The sequence below is a fragment of the Dreissena polymorpha genome, chromosome 4 (genome assembly GCF_020536995.1).
Source record: "Dreissena polymorpha isolate Duluth1 chromosome 4, UMN_Dpol_1.0, whole genome shotgun sequence".
NCBI classification, from domain to species: domain Eukaryota; kingdom Metazoa; phylum Mollusca; class Bivalvia; order Myida; family Dreissenidae; genus Dreissena; species Dreissena polymorpha.
In genome coordinates this window covers 73887276-73913683 of record NC_068358.1, presented here as the reverse complement: position 1 = coordinate 73913683, position 26408 = coordinate 73887276, and the positions used below count along the sequence as shown (strand labels likewise).

Below are 26408 nucleotides of genomic sequence, written 5' to 3'. Positions count from 1 at the left end.
ACGGGAACCAGCATAGCTGGGGTTGTATGTGAGAGCAAGGAACGACAACTCTGCATGGAGATTGTTGTATGTGAGAGCAAGGAACGACAACTCTGCATGGAGATTGATAATTACTAAGTGTTATATACCCCTGTAAATGGAATTGTCAAAAGATTTGTCATAAGAAAATTACGGGAAAACGCTGACGTCGTGACTTCATATATGACGTCATCCAATAAGGTTTGTTTTTCAAGATGGCGACGTCAAATCAGAAGGCTGCTGAAATAGTAAAGCTTTATTTTCAGACTAAAGCTCCAGTTACTGTCATGCGAACGATGCAGAAAAAATATCCTGAAGATCACAGACTAACAATGTTTCAAGTACATCGGCTTATTAATAGATTTTTAACAGACTGGTTCAGTTGGGGACAGCCGAAAAAACAACAGTGGAAGACCAAGATCTTGCCGCAGCTCAGAGAACGTTGCAGAGATCATTGAGGTGATTCAGGAGACACCGCCGAAATCAGTAAGACAGATTATAGGAGATATCAACAGTAAGTCTAGTTATGGAAGTCTTTACAGAGCGCTGCGTTTCGATTTGAAATTGTATTTTTATTCGGTATCTATAAGTATAATGCACATTTGAAAGAAAAATACATAAACAGCAGACTAGAGTTTGCTGAATGGATGGTTGATAAATTAGACACAGTTGATAAAATATGGTTTTCAGATGAATCACATTGTTATCTTAATAATACTACTTACAAACCAGCGATTTTTCTTCCCCAATTGGGAAAAGAACCTGTACCATACCAATTGGAAAAAATTAGCGCGAAAACCCCTGAAATTGGGAAAATTCCCGTCGTAAAATCGTCCAATTGGGAATTAAGTTTTTTTGATTGCTTGGTATCAATAGCTCAAAATCTACTGAAATCTACTGAAATATTGATTTAAATTCCTTTTGGCTTGAAATGTTCAGTGTCAGTGCTCATTTTATTTGTTAACTTGCAGATAATGCACTTTTGGGGAAAAAATGGAAGAAATTGTCCTTTCTTTTGGAAATTTTTTAGACGGCAATTGGGAATTTGGTAGGTTTTCTTCAATTGGGAAAGTACCCTTTACGGGTACTTAATAAAGAAGGGAAACAATCGCTGCAAACAGTACAGTTAGAGTATGGAGTAAGGAGAAACCACATTTCTATTTTGAAAAGCCTGTTAATTATGAAAAGGTGGCAGTATGGGCAGCGCTGAGTTTGAGATACTACTCGCCATGATCGTAGGTCAAGGTACTCTGGAAATACCATGCAGTGGAAACAATTTCCGCGATAACACGTCACTTGCCGCAAACATGCAATCGGACAATAATCACCGCGTCGTACTTGGCATGTCCACACCGAGGGTATCCTAATAGATGGCATGAATGCAGCTGACGCAAACCATACTGAATCATCGTGGTTACATCATAATACCGCTTCGTAACAGTTTGCTACTTTAAGCTCAAGCAGAAGATTCCGAAGTAATTATAATTAAAAAATCGCAAATAACCCTTGCGTTACAATTTGTACAAATTATTATCTATAACACTGCGAGTGAATGTTTTGTTATATCAATAGGTCATCTTAAACAAAACACAACAATATCCACCTATACAGGACAAGGCTTAAGAAATAACCCGTAAGCATCCTGGCGCCAGTCACGCATTGTGTGGTACTATGGTACGAGCTCGCACGTGAACTTCCGTGTGACAAACAGTGCGTTTGTGTAAATTTGAGGGTTTTGTAACTTCAAATCCTGAACGAAGACATCACTTTGAAACCGCAAGAAATGTGATATTACCTCACGCTTTCATATGATTTATGTTAAAAAATTAAGATTGTTTTCATGCTTTAAACACGATGCAGTGCATTATCTTTCGTGCTATAATTCTAATATTTCAAAGAATAGTCACCATTGTTTTATTTTATTTGTTTTTACTTTATTTTTGTACATGCAAATTCAAACGTAGCAAATAGCAAATTTACCCGACTATAAACAGGTACGTGGGAAAAAAAACTAAAAATATTGTATACTTTAAATGTACATATAATTTACTGTGATTTGAATTTGCTCTTGACACCGATTCTAAATACAATGCTCTTTAAAAACTTTTTAAAAGAGACTACATGGCGCATATTGCGCGTGCATTTTACAACAATATTAATTTATTTACATATGTGTAACAAGAAGTTTTGCATCCTGTTTGAACAGGATGTTTTAAGCGTTAGATCTTTTAAATTAACTTTTTATGATGTATTGCTAAGTTTTTATGTTCCTTATGGCACATGAATGCATATATTTATATAGCAGTATTGAACAATTTCCTGAAAAAAGCTTTATGTGAATATTTTCTAAGATCGTACAATCGCTGTAGATACCTCAAGCATATATATTGAGTCGTGTCGTTCGAAAATGTGTCTTACGCAACAGGCGACCAGCGTATTTCATGTTATTGTCCGCAAGGTTTCTGGGTTTACAAGCGGACTGGGTAGCTCCTGACATGACTACGCGAATTCGCAGGCGGTTCTTGAGCTACGCAGGTCGTATATGGCGTATGATCCATTTATGGATAACGCGGCGTAACCTTACACCTTTGTAATCGATGCTCAATAAAACCCGTGTAATGCACACATTAGAATTTGCCCATTATTTCATTGTTTATATGTCCTCTGTAATAGTATGCACGGTCCTTACTTTTTCATAAGGACAATAGGTACGTTATCATGAATGCAAATATTACAACTGTAATCGTACATACTGGTAATTATTTCAATATGTTGATAGTGCGTCAAATATATCAATAGTTTTTCACATCCAACGGTTCTCTTAATGACATAAGTAGTATGCACGTAACAATCCTAATTGGTGTACTTTATACTAAATGTATCTTTATCTGCCATGCCTAAACAATAAGTTTGTGTTAACTGAAATGTACGTCTTGTTTTAAATTATGTGTAGGTTATTATCTTGCCAAACAGTATTGTCAACTTCTTATTGTAAAGTGTTTCCGAGTATACTCAGCAAAATTAACAGCAGTATAAACAACAACAACGGCTGTTTGATAAATACATTTTAAAAGTACTAAAACGTAAATAATTAATAATGACACGTGACATTTATATAAGCTGAACATTTAATGTTATGGCCTTCACCATCATACACCTACTGCGCATCAATATGTTTCTTCATAAACAACAAAGTGATACGTTTTTATAGCGAGTGTTTCCTTCTCATTAAACTTAATTCAGAAATAAATGCGCGACGTTAAGTTACCACGCTGTATTTTGTCTTCAGTGCATACACATTCTTGAAGTTTTTAAAACCGTCGCGAGCATATTTACACATTTCGTCGTTACTCGGTTCACTCCGTTTGCTGCATCGTCAGAATTATAAAACTGAACGCTTGCCTCAACGTAAAACAAAACGTTCGTTGACATTTAGTGCTTTCACGGAACATTACGCGTTGTGTACGGTTTTCGACGTTGACACATTGTTTGGCTTGCGTTTTCATTTACTTACACGTTTATTCAGTGTGCATCCAACGTTTTGAAGTGTTGCATCGCTTCTGGTGATGCCCTGAGCACGTCGTGGCTTGACGTTAAAACGCTAACAACGTAAGTGTTTACGGTGAACTCGCGGATTAACCTTGGGACAATTGATGTAAATGACGTAAACGAAACGTGGAGAAAAAAATACAAATTAAAAAAAAGAATCCGTTTTCTTATTTAACTGTTGGTTTATACGTAAGACAGAGAGTGTTATAATAGAGATGCAAGTGTAAAAGTCGCTCGCTAATCGGACGTCATTCGTAAAAAGTGTCCCAAAGGAGCCAATATGGAGTCTAGGAAATCCGTGTTTCATTTCACATCCTTGGCCGTCGGACTGTATGCCTTTATCGGCAGTATATCAACAATAACCTCTAGCGATGGTAAGATAATGCTAGATATCGCCATAAAGGACGCGGGTTTTCTTTTCTTTTCTATTATAATTCCTTATCGGTATGCCTTTTCTTTATTTTATTATACCTTCCATTTATGCAATTTCTGTTTCATAGCTTATAGCTCTAAAATACAAAGGTACATCATATATACCTGTTGTGGTCATATGAATTGTTAACCGGCAAATATTTTATGCTACTTACTATTCTGCAAAAGTACCTGACAGAAATTTTGACACCGAAATGGGGCATTCATTATATTTTTTTAGCTACACTCAGTCACACAAGTCAGTGTGTGTTGTTAACTGGATATTTTACCGCCGATACATTTGTTCTATGTCCTTTGTTAAGGGACGCGAATAACTATGCATGCATTTCTCAATTAAGCAGTGATGTGTACACGGGTTTTATGAAAACAATAACAACAACACGCACGCTTGTGATGTAACAATAATGTAATTTTTCCTCGAAATCCTAAAAAGACCTGTACTTCTGAAAAAAAAAACAATACAGTTTTAGGGATGATTCATACAATGCTTAACGTTATTTTACTTCAATAATAAACAAAATTCATCAAGTGCATAGTGCACGTAACCTTGCTCAACATTGTATTCGAGCTAGTCGACTGTCGAAACGTTGGTAAAGTTGGATATTAATGAGTGTGCGTTTCGCAACGCGATAATTGATAATAAGATTCAGTATTCTTTGATGCTCCCAATCATTAAACTGTCATTGATTGTGTACGATTGTGTCAAAAACAACATGGCGCTGTTCGCACTATATTGCAGCAGCATCTGTCATCCAACGTAAAGAGGTGGCCCTGTAGTTAATTTCGACGTAAAACACGTCACCCGGACAGTGCGTTAACGTGTGCCTGACTAAGTCAGTTAGCGATAATAAACAACCTGTCAAAGATAGAGATCTTAATTATGGTTGCTGGGCGTTATGCTGCTTGTGATTAATGGCGAAGAATTAGATGTTGTTGTCCTGTTTGCATTGTAATAGATATATCTGTTATGATCACTGAACATATTAAGACATGAACAAACGATTTTTTCCATAAATTAAAATGCGAGGAAAACTTAAAATATAATATTGCGGTACTCATGAAACATCTATCATTGTTTTTTTCGCTGTTAGATATATTGTAAATGTAACAACCATAAGTGCTTATGAATGCATAAAAAACTCCATGCCCAACATGATATGTTTAATAATGACAAATGAAGGAAAATCTGTATAGCTTGGCTAATATAATTACTTTAAGTTAAATGCCTGAACATGGCCCGTTTTGACCGATCTTCTACTTTAGGGAGCCACATTTCGCTCATTTTTTAAGAAAATTTGTCAGGATTTTTTCTACATGTAGGCCAATACCTTTGTTATCAATGTTAATACACAGTTGTTTCAAATTGGACTTTGAAAAAATTAATTTTTCCAATTTACTTACCCTATGAAAGTTCATGCCAAAATGGACAGCACTGTCCCCTATGGTATTACACGACCCGCAAGGTATCGGGTTTCCTGGGGTGAAATATGCAAAACAATAATAAAACGAGCATTTTGTATCTACAAACATTTATTTTACCAGACCACACCTGGCGTTGAAATTTCGGCAATATTGCCATAAGGAACACTGATTTTAATTGTTTAACTTTATTTTACGAAATATTGTACGAAATGTTCGTTGATTTTGAGTAGTGATGGGGCTTTAAATCGTACGGGTAAACAAATGTGCATTTTAATGTTATTCATATAAATGTAAATGTTAACAGCAGTAATATTTTAAATTTTACGGCGGCAAATCCGAATACATAGACTGTGATTATTAATGATATTGTTTACGACAACATCATGATAACCCTCCTACCTTAGACTTTCATTGCTAACTGCATACGTTCAAATATGTTAATTTTATTGCTTTTTGCATTATATAATGTCTTTACCGACAAGGAAATTATACAGTGTTTTACACGATAAGATGCAATAAATAGTGGCGTGCGGTGATAAATGCCTTATTTAAACGCATGCATTCTACATACGATATAGTATATTGAACATATCCTAGTTCTAAACATAGATACACTTATTTCATATAACATATTATTTTAACAAAGTTTTTCACTTGTTTATTTGCAACACTTAATTAAATTTGCATTCAAATTGAACACATGTTTTAATGTTAACAATTGATGACAGCAGATTTCCTTTTTGGTGTTTTTTTACAAGTTGGCTAGAACACAAGTTGTCCACGCAATCAACATACTTCTTACAAGTTCAAATATTCAAACAACGTTTTGGTCTTGGCCAACTTTTCTAGACGGTCGTGTTAGGAGATAGCCAAGACAAATATTTTGCAATATCTAGTAACAGCGGAAGGAACGGCATGACGTAAATTCGATTAATGTAAAGCTCGTATTTAAATCAATATTATGCAATTATGGGTTTCTTAATCATGATAAATGATGAAGTTAATGTCAATGAAAAGGACAATGTCTGAAAATAAATTGTAAGGTAAGACGGGGCCCTCTCTGTCTGCGTATAGTAACACATCCAGACTCCTAAATTCAGACAGAAGATTTTTGACCAGCAAAATGAGTTTAAGACAGATTCGTATACATTTGTAATTGATATGAAAATGTAATGTCGAATATTGAAAGGAAATAATGTTTAATATCGAGGATGAAATGCCGACATTAAGCTATTGCGCTTGTTATTCGAACGCAGATTGTAAATGTAGGTTCCAATGCCCGCTGTATTGATGTCTTGTAGATGCTATTACGTTTATAGTTTAAAGTATAAATAGTTTATAGTTTATTTATTGATTTTGATGATACAATTATTTGCTGTGATACAGTAGACGAAAACTATTGCCTCCCAGTCTTTCTGTTTATGCAAGGCTCTAAAGTAAACCGATTTATAAAACAAAATTTCGAGATTTCTACCACGGAAATAAACATTAAATCTCGGTGAAAAACTATCCTTGATCAAAAGGTATCTATTGATCACGTAATAATTACATGTGTTTTAAAAAGAGCTTCATAAAAACATACTATAATAATAATCAGAACAACAGCCGTAGTAAAGGCAATTTTAGATTTCTCGGTTTCCACAAGTTGTCGAGAACAATATATACTTTCCGTTGCTATGGCAATGACACTTGTTTGTGCTACTTGCGACTGTGCTGTCAAACATACAGGGCATACACACAGCCGCAGACGAGACCTATGTCTGCTTTGCATAAGAATGGATCCATATAAACTTAAATCTGTCAAAAGCCTTTTAACATGGTGTAAAATTGCTAGACCTTGCGACTGTAATGCCACAAAAAAGATATAAATTTCGTTATTGTTTGTTTGGGTTGTCGAAAAAATGCCTCTAGGGCCTTTGATATCTTTTGTTGCTTATGTATTTTGCGAAATAAACCAATCCACAATTTCCACTCAATTGTTTTGTAACATAGTTCGATGAAATGATAATTCATACACACGTCCGATAGTATGATCATTGATATTTTATTTTGCTTATTAATAAGTCCACATTATACATGTATTCTTATTAATAAGATACGTTCAGTAACTTTCGAGATCGAGATAATATTGATGTCCAATAATTAAAAATACGGCCGGCAGCCAGACCCTTACGGGCCTGCACGGCGATTCACAATTAACATGAATCCCATGTATATCCTAGTTAAACTCTAGCTGGACTCTTTTTGTACATACAACATGGTCTCATTTATATTCAAAAAGACTCAAACCTACGTTTCGAGTAAATAGTATATTTTGGGATTTACACCATATGTATAATATAGTGTTATAAAAAAACTGTCGTCTTCGTGTTCAAGGTCAAAACTCTACACATACCCTGTCGATTTCCCAGTCATTTATATATTATAACATGAAAAGTGTCGTTGTTAATGACTTAATGATTCGGTGGCTAGAACAGATGGTTTTAACATTTTATCAATAAATTTAATTCCGTTATTTAATCCAAGTCAAAACCAAAACTAGAAATGGCGCGGCAGAGGCCGACGCGTATCCCCACGCCGCATGTTTGACCCAGGGACGCCCCAGGGTTGGTAATGGGGCCATGCATAGTTGAGATTGACCGTTTTGTCATAAGACAAGTTCAGTATCAATTAGAAGTCAATCGGTGTAGAAATGAAGAAATTATAGTAAAAGACAATTTTGGGTGGGTGTGGCCTATTATGGGCGGGGCGCCCCAGGGTTGGTAATGGGGCCATACAAAGTTGAGATTGACCGTATTGTCATAAGAGATGTTCAGTATCAATTTGACGAGAATCGGTGTAGAAATGAAGAAATTATAGTAAAAGGCAATTTTGGGTGGGCGTGGCCTATGTGGGCGGGGCGCCCCAGGGTTGGTAATGGCGCCATGCATAGTTAAGATTGACTGTATTGTCATAAAAGAGGTTCAGTATCAATTTGAAGTGAATCGGTGTAGAAATGAAGAAATTATAGTAAAAGACAAATTTTGGGTGGGCGTGGCCTATGTGGTCTAGGCCTATGTGGGCGGGGCGCCCCAGGGTTGGTAATGGGGCCATGCATCAGGCCCGTAGCCAGGGTTTTGAAAAAGGGGTGCGAATTTTTGCCATCGACGATTGTTATTGAGCAACGAAGTGGCGAAGGGGGCATGTGCGGGATAAGATGTCCCCTCCTGCCATCGCGGGCTTTGGAGGTCCTTCCCCTAGAACATTTTGAAAATGAAACGTAAACTACTGCATTCTGGTCATTTTTTAACTGCATTTAGAGACTAAAGATAAAGAGCATTTTTATATGAAATTTCACTTGCATTGACCATACTCAGTGACTGATCGACATGAATATGATATTACATACATGTATTCCCAACCACGTTTTTCAATAACCACCTTTTTTGATAATTCACGGATAAACATAATTTCATACGATGTTTAACCCGCCACTAGTATGCTCGCACACATTTTGTTTGCAACAACACAACAACAAGTCGTGGCTTCACCATTTGGTTATAATATCTATTAAAGTTATGGCTTTAACAGACATTAATAACGATGAAAAAAAACAATCATTTAGTATCAAATATCTATAAATAAGTGTCGATTTTATACCGAGTGCCAGGTTTATAATTATGCATTATACAGAAAACAAATAACAATTTATAACAAAGATTCCTATTCCATTTTGCGGGGACCGATCTTATTTACTTATAGTGCACTTTTTTTACTCGTCCAAAAAGATTGGGTGCGAATGCACCCAACGCATCCCCCCCCCCTGGCTACGGGTATGTGCATAGCTGAGATTGACCGTATTGTCATAAGAGAGGTTAAGTATCAATTTGAAGTGAATCGGTGTAGAAATGAAGACATTATAGTAAAAGGCAATTTGGGGTGGGCGTGGTCTATGTGGAGGTGGCCTATGTGGGCGGGTTGCCCTAGGGTTGGTAATGGGGCCATGCATAGCTGAGATTGACCGTATTGTCATAAGAGAGGTTCAGTATCAATTTGAAGTGAATCGGTGAAGAAATGAAGAAATTATTGTAAAAGGCAATTTTGGGTGGACGTGGCCTATGCGGCCGGGGCGCCCCAGGGTTGGTAATGGGGCCATGCATAGTTGAGATTGACCATATTGTCATAAAAGAGGCTCAGTATCAATTTGAAGTAAATTTGTGCAGAAATGAAGAAGATAATGTAAAATAACATAAAAAAAAATAGTGAAAATCTCTGACCCGGCCCCGCCCCAACCCCCATAACTTTTGACCAAGGGGTCAGATCAAAATTCCGTCACTTTCACCGTCGCACATATGCTCATAGCTACCATGCATGTAAGTTTCAAGGTTCCAGTGCTAATAGTGTAGGAGGAGCAGGTGGCCAGGACGGACGGACGGACAGACGCTCATCACCACAATATCCCCACTTTTTCTCCGAAAAACGTGGGGATAACAACTGTGTCTTTTTATAACTACCATAAGAGGCTTATTTATGCAACCTTGACCTGTTGACGGTTCGTTGATTTAATGGGGCCTTTTCACATTGATGAATGTAAACATTACAGTTTAAAAGCTCCAGTAAAAAATCAAAAATAAAATTTAAAAAAAGGAAAAAAAAGTAGCCTGCAGCAGGGCTCGAACCAGTGACCCCCGGAATCCTGAAGTAAAAACGCATTAGCCAACTTAGCTATCCTGCAAATCATACATAAGATGCGTATTTTATACGTTATATAAGCAATCTTCTTAGTTTAACAAATTTAAACGACAACAGAACTCTCCAAATTATTCAATCGTTTCGCGTTGCAACGCTTTATAATTTTTAAGTTTTTAAATCGTCAAAAGATGCATATAGTGGCTATAGTAGACCATGGCAAATGTTCAGTAATACTGTTTCCTCACAAATATCATAACTAAACCGAAAATTTGCGAATCTGAAACAACTTTTTTCAATTTTGTCAATTTACCAAACCGTGAAAAGATCCTTGATAGTCGTCACTTAACCAATTAATAATATTTTACAATCTACAAGCCGCAGAATTGAACCAACATCTTGGAAAAGAACACACAAAAGAACAACAAAAACAACGTAATTTTGTGAGAAATGACTGACGATAATTTTATAATGTATGTGCACGATTTGTAACATTCAATCATTTACTAACGTCATAGACTCTCTCACACGCCCAATAATTTGAATTCTAATTGGGCATGATTGATGTACAGTGTTTCGTAACAAATATACTAAAGCGTCCCGTTCAAATGTCGCAGTTCTCGGTATCTTTATTACAGACCGTCTTGTAGAAGTGTTCTTACTTTTTAATGCGATTAGAAACCAAAAGAGTTAAATAACAGTTTTCTCATACAGTAAGAGATTTGTCAGAACACTATCTATTTTACAATGTGCTTCACATTTTTTACTCGTATATTAAGTTAGTATTAAAATTTACTGTGAGCACAATCCTTGAATCGGTTTTTGGTTATGTGTTATTCAATACAAATACGTCCCGATAAATACATGGCCTCATATTCGTACGAATGACGTGTTCATCAAGTAAAAAATAAGCTCCCACGTCTCAGAACGACAAATAGTTGTCAAATGAAAGATAACCTGGGATATTAGGGGTTATAAGTTTCGAGTCTAATTAAGCTAAATATTGTTTTACCACGCCGTGCTCCTGACCATGACTTCTTTATGCTCTGTTTATTGATTTGTTAAATAACGTTACTTGTGATTCTGCCTACATTAAATACTTATATTTTATCATGTAAGAATATGTATCATTAAATTAAATCACGGAAAAGTTTTTGTTTGCCAACTGATGGTGACCTCTAATAACAGCAACATTTATTCATTCCAAATGACAGAAGAAGGGGGAAACATCAATTAATAATTGCTGTCCGCATGTTCTGGCAAGTAACCACACATGACGTACACAACATCCAAGATCAAGGCCTGTTTATGGAGTAACCACTGTTGCAATCGTACAGAAACCGCTAACGATGTACTTTTGAATATCATTTTTAATTCGTGTATATTTTATCTTGGGCTTGCAAGTACATTTTGTATTCCATTGTGTATACGTTGGACGCATTGTAGCTGCTATGTAGCTCGTTTTAATCTTAGCACAGCTCAGAATAACATGTGGGTATTTATATGAATACCGGCAGCATATACAAGTTACTTAACAACCACCAGCTTTCGTCTTAGGTCCCTATCTATCTGCACGTTGAACGACATGTCAATGTCTGAAAATTCATCCGCACCATGCGAAACATAGATTGTACACACTACGAGATTAGTCAAGCTTTGGCTCCTGACAAGCTTGCTCGTTTTCCTTGTCCGTTATAAGTCAGGCGCAGTTTTGTGGTTTAATTAGCGGGTAGCTGAAGATTACAAATATTATGTTTATGTCTTCCATTTCAGTGGAAGTCGTCCGCGCTCGCCTCGTAGGGGGCCATGACAACACGACGGGCCGCGTAGAGGTGTCGCGTAACGGAAGTGTCTGGGGCACGGTCTGCGACGACCTCTGGACAGACAAGGAGGCGCAGGTCGTCTGTAGGCAGCTAGGATACAAGTGGGGAGCGGTGAGTGAACAGAACGTATTCAGGACTTTCAAACAAAGGTTTATTCTAGTACTTGTAGAGAGGTAGCGGGGCATTATGCGTTGCCATTGTCCTTCAATTCATGTTTGATTCCCCCGAAAAAAAAAATGGTTGTTTTTTTTTAATAGAAAGATGTGTCTCATGATTATTATATCTCAATTCTATTTCAATTTAATCTTTGCAAACATACTAAATTATGAAAAATGCAATGAATATAGTGCAAACATGTTCAAATGTTATAATGAGAGAGTAAGTAAAAAAATCCCCCAAAAAGGGAAACGCCAAGAAAATTCCCCCATCCAAAGGGCTGCGGACCCCTTCCCCCAAAGTAGTGTGAGGGCGCTGTATTGTCCTGTATAGTAAAATACACGTTTCACACGTACTTGATAAGCGCGAAACTCGAAACGCGTTGCTCCTTACATGATGAAATATAACATATTTACTTACCAGCATGTGAACTTGCGCACTTGGGTATAATGGATCATTTGTCGCCATTGTTGATGTTATGATACAATAGTGGAATGTAAGTGTTCATCATTGTCCTACGGCAATCTGACTAGTCACTGTTAATTGCACCGGTGTCACACGAATATTCTCATGCTAAAAGCGATATGATGTCACTCTATGGATAAATGTCATTTTATAGTTGTACCTGATGTACATTGTGGACTATGCAGTTTTTTTTACTGAATTCCTCACGTCGTCTTATGTGCACGTATTGACGAAGACGTCTTAGACTTAGGGGTAAGACTAAACACTATTGTAAATATGACGCATTCTGGGAGAACAGGGCTAAATGCATGTGCGGGAAAGGTCGTCTTATATTAGACGTCTTAGACACTTTGAGGATAGACTCGATATTCTTTAATAAGAGACTCCAATTAAGCGAAATAAATCATAAAAGCGGAAGGTGTCGTCCATGATAAGCCAGTGTGGACTGCACAAGTTAATATGGGATGACATTTTACGCACATGCATTACCGATAAGCCACGTTTTTCCAGTGCGTGACACACATGGTAATATTTCTATAGATGTAATCCGAACGCATTTATATCGCTTGATGTTAACTTTGTTTTTTAATTTAATTATGTATTTGCTACTTATCTATCTTTACTATCAATTTGATTAAGTTGCTCATTTTATGTGTGTACATTCGTTATTTTAATATCAAAGTACATGTATTCACTATGATTCGTTTTGTGTCGCTCACTTTTAAGGTCACTTTCACGGGAAGCAATATTTAATTTGAATCGCTATTGTAAATTAGTCGAAATGACTTTTACACTTAAAGGGACACTCACGTTTTGGTAAAGTGACAAAATAAAAAAAATGCGAGGAAACAATAATACTGAACCTTTACTATGCTCTAAAATATCCATTATATGCATCTTTTGACGATTTAAATATCTGAAAGTTATAAAGCGTTGAAACGCGAAACTATTGAATAATTTGGAGAGCCCTGATATTGTCGTTATATGTTGTGACACTACGAGGATTGCTTATAGAAAGTATAAAAAAACATCGCTCAATGTATGAGCACGGATTGCCGAGTGGTCTAAGCGTTAGACTTTTACTCCTGGGGTCAGTGGTTCAAGCCCAGTTGAGAGTTACTTTTTTCTCTTATTTTATTCTGTTGTTTTTTTTCACTGGAGTTTTTTTTAGATCCAGTGTTTAAACTAACACAATATAGAGCATTTGACTTCAATATCTGCCAAAATCTGTGAAAAGGTTCCTTTAAAATTCCAAAGCAGTGGGTAGATTTTACATTTTATCAATTCACTGGCTGATTTCATATTTCATTTTCGATTATGTATGTGCGCAGTATGCAGCTGATTTATATATTAAAATATACTTCTAACATATACACAACTTTTATTGCATTATAGTATTGTTTCTGGATTTTCGTCAGTTTGCATCAGTGTAAACATAAAAATATTTGGTCATTATCTATATTCACGGTGAAACCGCCCTGAGCTAAATGATGAATCGTCGTTAACATTTCACTTTAATCGAAAGACATAAGTTATACCTAATGAAACACTACGTTTTTTACACACTTTTGTACAGTTGGGCAGTTGGAGGGGGGGGGGGGGTGTATGGATTATATTCCTTGTTCAAAGAACTGCCATATTACTAAGAAAGAATGGTCGATTAACCTTATCGCGTTACGTAAAGATCAGTTGATGACCTATTCATGTTAAACAAAAAAACTACGTTTCTAACGCTGTTGAAACGCGTATTTTATTTGTTTTTAATTATAGACAGATGTAACGCTCGGATGACGGCGGTATAACAGCCAGTGGATGTCACTTGTTATTTTACCGGACATTTATGGTTTTGCGACGCAAAAAAATAAATAAATTGACGGGTTAAAGGCATATCGGTGTATTTAAATTAGCTACACAATGAACACAAACAATTTGAAACAATTAATCATAGCTGGTTAACCAAAGGTATTATTAAAGGCGTTTTCCAACATTAATTACATGTATACAACTCTTGCTTTATTTTCAATACGACTTGAACATGATCATAGTCGCAATTCATGTTGCAATACTTTGAAAGTCGTGTTTTCTTGCGTAATCATACTGAAGTAATCTAATTCCTAGACAAGAGATGTTAAAATTTTGAAATTCATTTTCCATCAATTGTTGCGTTCACGTTGCGTGTTTGTTTCTTACAAAATCATATTATTTTTTTACGTAAAACCACCTTATCAAGTAACGCGGTAACCTAGGTATTGTTTTCCATGCCTAAAAGCGTTTACGAGGTTGTTCTACGAAAATAGTCCTATGTATTTGTTCAACGAAATTAACCATTGAAACACTGAATTAGACGATAATTTTATAATACCTCTACTCAATAAAATATCTCGGCAAAGAACTCGTTTTAATAAACCATCGTAAGTAAAAAGCAGTTATACTACTCGAATAAATTACCAGTGATATTTTGAAAAGCAAAATGATAAGTTGCCCGGAAAAGATTTCAATAAATCCGCGTTGGTTTTTCATAGTAACTATCGATAATCGTAAACCAGTTTCAATAATATTTTACAAGTTGCCTAGATATCTGTCCTTCAATCCTCATGGGTTATAAATAGTTTCTACTCGTTTACCAGTCCAAATACCTAGCGCAACGCAAATTGATGACTTATGCGAATACTTAATGGTTAACGACTCAGTAATATTAAGCAGTTTATGGTGCGAACCGCAACTGCCATGGCTCCCACAATTTTTCTTAAATGTCTTGAAACGCCCCCCCCCCCAGTCTTAAACACTGACACTTACAATAGAGGTCGCTGTCAATTCAGTCGTTCACGGGAGCTGCGTTTGGCGAGGGCGTCGGCGAGATCTTTTTGGACAACGTGCAGTGCACGGGTACCGAGAAAAACCTCGGCGAGTGTCAGCACAACGGCTGGGGGAACAACAACTGTCGTCACTACGAGGACGCCGGTGTCGCCTGCTACAACAGCTCAGGTAGGTGTCGCTGTTGTAGTATTGTTTGCAAATTTATATACATGATATAAGCTATATATTAGTAGTGATGTAAGATTGACACTTAGAATTTGCAGAGCGTACAAAGACAACTGAAGTACTATCAACTTGCCAATAGAGAATCACATGCCAAAAAACGTTAAATATTTCCGATAGAATTTTGTCCTTTTGGCTTTTGTGTATATATGACAAGATGTACAAATAAATGCTATTATATCATTTTTCTGTATTACTATTTTGCCACAGTACACTTCTGATTTTTTGCAAAATTTACCAATTAAAGTACGACAATGAAAAAATATCATATGATCACAAAAACTATAAAATAAACAGTTGATAACGCTGTTATTTAACCATATTTCAGATTTAATAAGGTTTCATTGAAAATAAATAAACATTACCTATAATAAAATAATGTACACGAAAGCACTCACTATCGCCAATAAAGGATCACTGTTAACAGCATTATCTCCCCTGTCAGATCAACAGTTGGAGCATCTTTTCACAAATTTGTAAAATTGTTCATTTATCCAAGGGACATACTATGCAACAATTGTTTTTGATTTGCTTATACACGATAGTGATCCCCTATAGGTGTGACGCCCTATAACTGGCGAGTTGACTGTATGCCAATATTCAAATAACGGGTTGTTAAGCATATTTGCAAAAACCAAAGTAGTGATTTGAGCAAATAAAAACTAACCCAAATTACGATGTTACAAGGACCTGTGTTCTTGTTTTAATTGTTCAGTACACCCTAACCCTATCAATTTGTTCCACAAAGGCTCTCTGTGTATGGCTATTTTCATGCTTATGGTGTGATTGTATATTGATAAATACCTCTTCAGTAAACCCATTGCATAATGGCGAAATGCGCAGTGTCAGCTGACCATGGCATGTATTCAACCTTAAACGTAATGGAATAGATCTTTTTTTTTTTTTAAAGGGACATATTAGAAACGCCTTGTCATATTTTATGTGAGGTCTTATGTTCCAAAATTCCTACTGAACTGCGTATGCAATAAGAGTAAAATTGAATAATATTGTGGCCATTTATCATCACTTGCATAACCAGTGAATCCTTTGGAGTAAATCTGCAGTAAATTCTATTTGGAGCAAATTGTTCAGACTTGCTATCTTCACCCCCACCCCCTCCTAACAAAAAAAAAGTTTTTTTTTCCACTAAAATCTCCAATGATCTTCAATAAACATTTTTGCATTTTATGAAAGTATATATTTCATCTTTGAAATTTGCTGGAGAAAAATGATTGTTTTTGTCCATTGGTTGTTTCCTTACAATAAGTGTTCAAACAGAATCTTTAACTGAAAACTAGTTGGGCTATACCCTGTTTCCCATGTAATACTACCATTACATATTTTCTTATATTACACATGTGTAATACAACATTTTTAAGCGTTTTCATTGGCTTATTTTTTGTTTATTGACCAATCGCATTTTGTTATTTTGCTGAAATGACGTTGCAACGTCAAATGACGTCACGAAATGTAAACAACATTCAGGATTTATCATTATGTTTGTGTAAATATTTATTTAATTAGCTCATTTAAAAGCATGTGATAACAAAGATCTGAAACGTGTTGTCATATCATAGCATATTTGATAAAACTCTTCCAGGAAATTCGTTAGTAAGCTTGCCAAAGGCTCGCTTACTAACAAAATTCCTGAACTTGTTTAATAAAATATGGTATGATATGACAACTCGTGCCAGATCCTATATATATCTACCAACTGAAAAGAAGCTGCTTATTTGATACAATATATTGCCCTTATGAAAATCTTGTTCTAATTAAATGAAACTTCACTTAAGCACTTAACATTTTTCTACACACTTTAAATGCTGTTTGTAACCACTTCAAAGGCTTATTTTTGAATATTCATGAATAACATTGGAACATTATTTAAGCACTTTGAGACAAATTTGGGAACAAGGGTAGAAGTCAATTTACAATCAAGCTAATTAATATCTATCAATAATTTGCTTATTACTTCAAACAGATGTGGGAAGAAATTAGGAATCCAATAATAATGTAACATTTTCAACACCTGAACTTGTTGCTAAGGCACCAGGAATGGTTTTCTCAAGCATTCATTATTCTTTGCAATTTCGCTTACAATAAACACTACCCATATTTTTGGTTTGGAGACTTGATATCTTTATTAACTCAAACTGTTTCTGTTTTATTTCAAATTGCAATGATATCAAAATTTGCAATTATTGACTTGTATTTACCATCATGTTGATAAATTTGTATGGTAAAGATAACTTAGTAAGCAGATCTATAATTAAAATAAATATTTTGGTGACTTGTTGGCACATTTGGCTTAGAGGTAACAGGTCAGTAATTATGATAATCATTTTGGTGTTCTAAAGGCCTTTTGGCCAAGTGCTTTGATATTTTTTAATATTGTGATAATTTAAACTATTATTTCAATGCATATGTCATAACTATCATTCACTTATTATGCCCCCCTTCGAAGAAGAGGGGGTATAATGTTTTGCTCATGTTGGTCCGTATTCCGTATGTCCGTATGTTTGTCCACCAGATGGATTCCGGATGATAACTCAAGAACACTTAGGCCTAGGATCATGAAACTTTATAGGTACATTGATCATGACTCGCAGATGACCCCTATTGATTTTGAGGTCACTACGTCAAAGGTCAAGGTCACGGTGATCCGAAATAGCAAAATGGTTTTCGGATGATAAATCAAGAACGCTTAATTATGCCTAGGATCATGAAACTTCATAGGTACATTGATCATGACTCGCAAATGACCCCTATTGATTTTGAGATCACTAGGTTAAAGGTTAAGGTCACGGTGACCCGAAATAGTAAAATGGTTTCCAGATGATAACTCAAGAACGCTTATGCCTAGGATAATGAAACTTCATAGGTACATTGATCATGACTCGCAAATGAACCCTATTGATTTTGAGGTCACTAGGTTAAAGGTCAAGGTCACGGTGACCCGAAATAGTAAAATGGTTTCCTGATGATAACTCAAGAACGCTTATGCCTAGGATAATGAGACTTCATAGGTACATTGATCATGACTCGCAGATGACCCCTATTGATTTTCAGGTCACTAGGTCAAAGGTCAAGGTCACGGTGACCTGAAATAGTAATATGGGATCCGGATGATGACTCAAGAACGCTTATGCCTAGGATCATGAAACTTCATAGGTACATTGATCATGACTCGCAGATGACCCCTATTGATTTTCAGGTCACTAGGTCAAAGGTCAAGGTCACGGTGACCTGAAATAGCAAAATGGTTTCCGGATGATAACTCAAGAACACTTATGCCTAGGATCATGAAACTTCATAGGTATATTGATCATGACTCACAGATGACCCCTAATGATTTTCAGGTCACTAGGTCAAAGGTCAAGGTCACGGTGACTCAACTTAGAAAAATGGTTTCCGTATGATAACTCAAGAACAATTACGCCTAGGATCATGAAACTTCATAGGTACATTGATCATGACTCGCAAGGGACCCCTATTGACTTTCAGGTCACTAGGTCAAAGGTCAAGGTTACAGTGCCAAAAAACGTATTCACACAATGGCTGCCACTACAACTGACAGCCCTTATGGGGGGCATGCATGTTTTACAAACAGCCCTTGTTTACTTATTTTTTTTTTGCAGTAAAATTGAAATCCAGAGGGCGGACTGATGTGGGGACAGTAGAAATTCGTACTGATGATGGCTGGGTGGAGGTGTGTGACCAGGACTGGGACCCAATGGAGGCACATGTGGTGTGCCGAGAGATGGGATACACCAGCGGGTTTTCCCAATGCTGTTCCATCCTTGGTGTGGACCAGTCCATGACAGGACCCAACAAGGCCTACACGCAGTTCGCTTGCAAGGGAATGGAGACCAATCTGCTGGACTGCCCCCATGTGACATTGAAGACCAAGTGTGCCCCTGAACATCGCGCATCTGCTATTTGTTATCATCAGCCTTTGGCTAAAGTTGATAGATGTAAGTGTACTTGATAGGCCAGTATTTGTTATCATAACCAATATTGGCTGAATTTGATAGATGTAAGTGAGCTTCATTTGGCCTTTACTTAAACCATTGGCAGTTACAGTAGTTGATAGATGTAAGTGCACTCAATGGACCTTCACTACTTGTTCTCATCAACCATTGGCTGAGGTTGATAGATGTAAGTGTACTTGATGGGATGCCACTATGTCCATGGAATTTAAACTATTCCGTGAAAAAAGGTTATCGTATTGAACTACATATCCAATCATATTTCAGCTTTTGCTGTACGTCTGGACAATGGTTCAGACCCCAACCGTTACTGGGGAGAGGTAAATGTGCGCAACGAAGGTGTGTGGGGACAGGTATGCGCCATGGGAGACAACTGGAATGACAAGGCTGCCACTGTAAGTACCATGGACTCGTATTAATTAATCAAGTAAGGAATTTTCATACTGAAAATAATATTCCTTTATGAAAAAGCTATTTGAGCATTGTTTTTATGGAACTTTCCGAACAAGTATTTAAAAGAAATATATTTTTTTCTTGACTAATTATGATTTCCTCCTTTTCTCCCATTGAAGGTTGTGTGCAAACAACTGAAATTCAAAGCTGGGAAAGCGTACGGGACAGTCAATGAAACGCTGACACCACACTGGATAATAGACATGAACTGCACTGGGTCAGAGTCCAGTCTCCAGGAATGTGCCAAGCAACCCTGGGGACAGCCCTCTCGTTCATGTAAACCGGCGTACGCTCTGTGCTATAATAAAGGTAACTAGCTAATTGGCATTGTGATTTAAGCATTGAATCAAAAGTTTTAACCAATAATTATTTGTAGGAGGGAAGAGAGGGAAGAGAAACTTACTTTGAAAAATGTTTCTGATTAAAAAGAGTAGGTCACCCAATTCAGTCCCGCCAAACATAACAATAAAATGTAAAATAGTAAAAGGAGGTATTGGAAATATGTTCAAATTACTTTCCTATACACAATGCCACAGTAATAAGTTGTAGAATTTCAGTGGTGACATAGTAATCGCATAATCTATAAACAAGTCAAATGAAGTAATGAATAATACAAGGTATACAACACAGTTAAGCTTACCCGAGTAAATAAAAATGCATGTATCACCTATAGGCATTTTAGATCTGTATTCCTTTATTCTTAATTTAATAGATACAATCTGCTAACAAGTATGATTATGAAATATGCTTGTATTTAGTATGTACACTTACAGTTTACTTTAACCTGTTTTATATTTCAATAAGTGAAGTGTTAAAAGATGAAGTGTTTGAATATAAATTTCAATTGTCTCCTTTTGATTTTTCCCTCTCACACTCGTCAATACCATTTTTGAGATACTTTTCTTTTAAATTTACTAAATACATTCTTGTATTGATCATTTGTTGTTTTCTTCTATAAAATAGCTCAATAATACATAATTAAATTGTATTGCACTACATGTATATTTGTTATTTTCCAGAGGTATCCGTGAACCTACGAGGGGGTGGGGACTACTACGGGCGTGTAGAGATCACCCATGATGGTCATACAGGCACCATTTGTGACAAGGCCTGGTCCACCAGTGATGCCAGGGTCGTCTGCAAACAGCTCGGGTATGCTGATGGGGACCCTGTTACAGGTGAGAGTCAGTTTTAACCCTTTACTGCTTCGATACATATTTTGACACATTTTGTTTTCCCTTTCAAAATCAAATTAAATTAAGACCTTTTAATAGATCCAAGTTTACTTTCAACCCTCAGAAAATGATGAGCAGCAAACAGCATAAAAACCTTTACTGACTGGGAGTAACTTGCAGACTGTTCTGGTTTTATGCCGGTTGCAATAAGCTTAAAGCCATTTTTCTTTGTTTCTGATTGGGAAAGTGTTAAACACCATTTATATGTTGAATTTAAGGTATGTTTTGTTAAAATCCTAAATACGTTTTTATTTTAACATTAATTCGACCAAATGCAAGCTGAAAATACTTTTTTTCTAATTCTGACCTTTAGGAAAGTTCTTTGTTGGTGTGGATGGTTTATTTTTTGCTTAAAATATTATGCATCTTAGAGCATAGCCTGTGCATGTGTACCTTAAAGCGGGTATATACGATTTAGTCAAATATTTATGAATTTATATAAACTGTGTAAAAAATTATTATATATATATCTCAATATAAATTTAAATAAAAGTTAAGAAGAACATGTGTCGAAAAATGCGTAATAAGCCAGATATTTAATTCTGAAATTGAAAACGGCTGTATAGCCGAATTCGCCAGCATGTATACCATACATGTACGATGTGCATCTAAACTTAGTTTAACGGTTTATTTGAAATTCTGCAAGGATATCTATTCATACGACACACGAACACTATCTCCGATCCTAATACAAAGACGAATGCTTTGGTTATTGTAGGAAAATATGTACGTCACTATCGGCTCGGGGCGCTTATTCGTCTTTGCTGCATTTTATGAAATTCGGCTTTAATGTATAATTTTTCTTGCCTATTTTGTGTTATTGTAACATATTTGATCAATATATTACAATCAAACACATATAAAAAATCGTATATACCCGCTTTAAGAGAATTTCTTAATTAAGAATAACTACAATTCTTTGATATTTTTCCAAGATTTATTCTGATTATGACCACCTATAATATACAGTATTATATAAGGCCAAAAAAAAAAATAGTCTTGGTTCAGGGAACCCGACCGACCCTATTTTTTGCCCCCGACCCTAACGATTTTTTTGGTCCATGGAAAAAAATCTGATGAAGAAAATGCTAAAATCTCGTAAAATTTCATTGAAAACAGCCACCAATTAAACCTGGATTGGTTTTCTATATTTTTCTCTTTGTTTCAATGAAAATGTTCGCAATTTGAACAGTGAACAATAACCGGTCTGCACGTGTATACGAGACATCGCTTGACCTTATTGTTATTGAAGTGCGCATGCTAGCTGGCCAATCAACATTGAGCTCGCTTACACATGAAATGACGTTGTTAAATGAAATGTAAAAATGGGTGGAGCTATGGAGTAATATTCGGTCATTCATGCGCAGACACTGTGCACTTTGAATACACAGTTAATATTGTCGTCTGCAAACAAAATAGCGGCCGGTCACAAATGTCGTATTATTATAGATTAAAAATGAAAAGAAGCGTGACAATATTTTAATTATTTCCAAGCTGTCTATTGATCTGAATTTAAAAGTGATAATTAAATAATTAGTTCTATGTCGATGATGTTACAACTTTCTGCCAATATCCGATCGAAATGAAAAGATGATAATTAATTCATTTGTTTGTTTTACTCGCACACTATGCTAACTGACAGCAGCGTATTTTAATCAAATAAAAATGTGAAAAACACGCGCGGTTTAATTTTAATTAACATTTCAAATTTTTAACACATAGGAAGAGTCCTTCATCTACACTACTATAAAAATGGAAGTAACCACTTTGTCTCTAAAGTCGCTAACATGGCGTTGTTGGACGAAAAAGAGTCATAACAAAAAAAAAATTAAAACACAAAACACTAGAACATTCAAAGAGTCATAGAAACTTGACAACAATTGGCTTCGCTTTGATAATGAATCAAAATCAATGTACTGTGACGCCCTTAGCCTGTACAAACCAATAGCAACATTCAAATTTATGTACACTGCTCACTTCCTGTGCGATGCGCTCAAACCCATTGCCATTTTATCAAAAAAAGTACCAGAAGAAAGACTTGTGCTATTCTGAGGTTACCCTCCTTTTGACAGCCACTATTCAGACTCTTGAGCACCTGTCGGAGACTAGGTCAGGTCTCATGATGAAAAAAATTCTGAAGGTCACACCCCAAACACCAGAGACTCATAAAGATGGCTTGTTCACTTTTGAATATGAAGGTCACACTATCACAGACAGACAAAGAAAAAATGGTTGGCTAAAAGAAATTTTGGGCCAGCGCTAGCCCTGAAGAAGTGCATAAAGAGCTAGGAATATTGAATAATATACAACGACTAAATACCACATGTGCAATATTAATCATTTGGTCAGTGTTTAAACAATCATGGGTGCATTAACTGACCCTTTTTCACCCTGAAATCAGTCGACTGGTAAAAAAAAAAAAAAAAAAAAAAAAAAAAAAAAACCTACCTACCCTCCTACGTTTTTCTGGCCATGTTTCCTGAACCAAGACTATTTTTTTTTTTGGCCTAATGCTGTTTACATATAATATCATATATATTGACTTTTTAACTGACTTAACATACAAATTAAGAATAAGAAAAATATTTACATATTTATATTAATATATATAAAGCTATCAGACCCTTGAACAGGATATTTTGGGAGATAATGAACAACAAGATTTAAAGATGATATAAGCAAGTAGTGTGTTTTTAATTGATTCCTTATTTTAAAATATAATGTTTCATCCTGGCTCCCCCATACCTACAATACAACATCAAAAACATGGATGATTAACGGTATAAATGTTTTTATTTTATATCATTATGCTGATTAGAATCACCTGTGGTTATGGATGAGCAACTGGGGAATGTTCAGAAACAAAATGATTGATAAGCATATCAGTGCATCTTTGGGGTGATTATTAAATGTTAATGATCATGACTTTTTTTGTGCAAATAATACAAAGTTTTGTCATGATGTAGAAAATGTATCCATGCTAAGATTTTTATTTTTGAAGGGATAAAATGTGTATCAATAGCTTAAACATGACTGTGCAGATTGTCCTTATAGCTATAAAAACAATAACAAAGTTCATATTTATTGACATTTTACTTTTGATGATTTATATAAATATTTTTTTAGATATGATTTATTTGTTTAAATTATAATTTGCACATGCCTAGATTTACATTGAAAAAATATCTTATTATTTGGTTTTGCTTGGCCATTTAGGGGCTTAGTTTTATGAAGTATATTTTATGCATTTAAATGTAAATAATGTTTATCATGGTTACAAAATTGATGTTTTTAACACTGCAAATGCCCTATTTCAGGCTCCTTTTATGGAAAGGGGACTGGCCCTGTGATGATGAATGGTATGGGTTGCTATGGTTACGAGTCCAACATCGTCAACTGCAGAAACAAGGGTTGGATGTCATACCAGGGGACTTCCTGTGACGACCATAAAAATGATGCCTCAGTGATATGCTACAAAAATGGTAGTTATGAATTTGGTGCATGATGATGGCTGATGGGCAGCTCTATTCTAGTTTTAATAGTTTGATTGTGGTTATCGGGTTACTGAGCATTAAAATGCCTCTTAGAAATCTTGTTGTAACTTTGCTGTTATACTTTCTAAAAACCATTGAATTTTTGTCTGATGATCCTTCAAATGGCTTGAATAACAGTTCATTTATTTATATTTAATATTAAAAAATTATTTAATCATAGATTTGTTTCATAGCCATCAATAAATTAGCATATGATTTTGTAAGTTTTGTTAATAATATAATAAAGTGAAGTAATTGGCAATAGAATTCACATTCCCTATTTTATGTATTATCAAGGCACAATAATGTCTTATGACAACTAAAACTAAATACTGTAATTACATTCAACATTTAAACGACTGAATATTATAATTCCTCTGTCGTTAATCTCAGCTTTCACAATTGCAGCCTTATTCCAAATTTGTTTTATCACGTCAGGCAACTCATACGGAACTTAATATAGGGAATGTGAACAGGGTCTTATTTGAAAATGAACCTAGACTGGCTGAATTTAGCCTTAATTTGGGCAGTATATGGTAAACAATCATCACTGATTGGTTTGGTATACAGTTCTGTTTGACATTCATACATGCTTAGTTGGCTGTCAGTTAAATAAATATTAGACATGTAAATAAAGGAGAATACTGAAGAAAGAATATTGAAGACGTATCAATGATTCATCCATATGAAATTCTTTTTCTGAATTGCAAATATTATAATGAAATTTTGATGTAATTATTTCCACATTAAGTTGCACTGGGACTTGTACATCAATTTTATGAATTATATCAAGCAGGACTTAATTACTTAATTACAGAAAAAGCTATTTCATATACTTGTTTGATTGTAACATTTAAACGTTCAGTGCGATATTACAATTCGCTGTTTTTTTTGTTCACCTGTCAACATGAGACCAATTTTTATACTTAAAATTAGGGGTTTTCCAATAATATTGAAAAAAGAAAATTACATTATTTCATTATCTCCCCCTTTTTGTTCAGTGCGTTTATCTAGGGGAGACCATTCTCACGGTGTTGTTCAGATAATGGAAGACAACTGGTCGGTGTTGTGTGGCGAAGGATTTGGCAACAAGGAGGCACAGAGAGTTTGCTACGAACTCGGCTTTCAGGTGACTCCATTGTTTAAGCCTTTCCCACGCAGAACCAAAGTGAAAATGGCTATTTGCAAACAGCATAAAACCAGAACAGCCTGCAAGTCACTTGCAGTTTGTTCAGGTTTTATGCTGTTTGCTGATCAACAGTATCTAAGGGTTGAAATTTAAGCCTTTAAAACTTGAATCTAGTAAGAAAGGTCATTAATTAAATTTAACTTTCTAAGGGACTACAAAAGCGTCAAAATACGTATCTCAGTGGTAAAGGGTTAACTAGATCAAAATGACAGACACATCAAAAACCTGATAATGATTTATAATTAAACATAATCTACCACATAATTCGCATTTGAAATTAGAATGCTACTTTCATTATGCTGCCCTCTGGATAGGTATTAAACTGGATTTCCGCAAAGCAGAGAATTAAAAGCTGAAAGTGTTGTCACTGATCAGCCTGTGTGAACTGCACAGGCTAATCTGTGCAACAATTTATGAACATACTTTTAGCCCCATTT

At 35.6% G+C, this 26408-nt stretch overlaps 1 protein-coding gene across 3 annotated transcripts in view; it reads left to right on the top strand.

Annotated features, from left to right (window-relative positions):
- The first annotated feature begins 223 nt into the window (after positions 1 to 223).
- LOC127876077 (deleted in malignant brain tumors 1 protein-like) overlaps positions 224 to 26408 on the top strand; it is an 89762-nt gene continuing 63577 nt past the window's right edge. The window contains exons 1-9 of one of the 3 annotated variants that reach the window (XM_052420986.1): positions 224 to 504; positions 11863 to 12023; positions 15353 to 15518; positions 19211 to 19546; positions 19829 to 19956; positions 20134 to 20323; positions 21034 to 21192; positions 24567 to 24731; positions 25784 to 25911. In XM_052420986.1, coding sequence (XP_052276946.1) covers position 504; positions 11863 to 12023; positions 15353 to 15518; positions 19211 to 19546; positions 19829 to 19956; positions 20134 to 20323; positions 21034 to 21192; positions 24567 to 24731; positions 25784 to 25911 — 1434 coding nt within the window. In that variant the 5' untranslated portion in view covers positions 224 to 503. Of the gene's footprint in view, positions 533 to 2745; positions 3942 to 11862; positions 12024 to 15352; positions 15519 to 19210; positions 19547 to 19828; positions 19957 to 20133; positions 20324 to 21033; positions 21193 to 24566; positions 24732 to 25783; positions 25912 to 26408 lie in introns of those variants that run through there. The other 2 variants (XM_052420985.1, XM_052420984.1) reach the window with 2 other exon arrangements.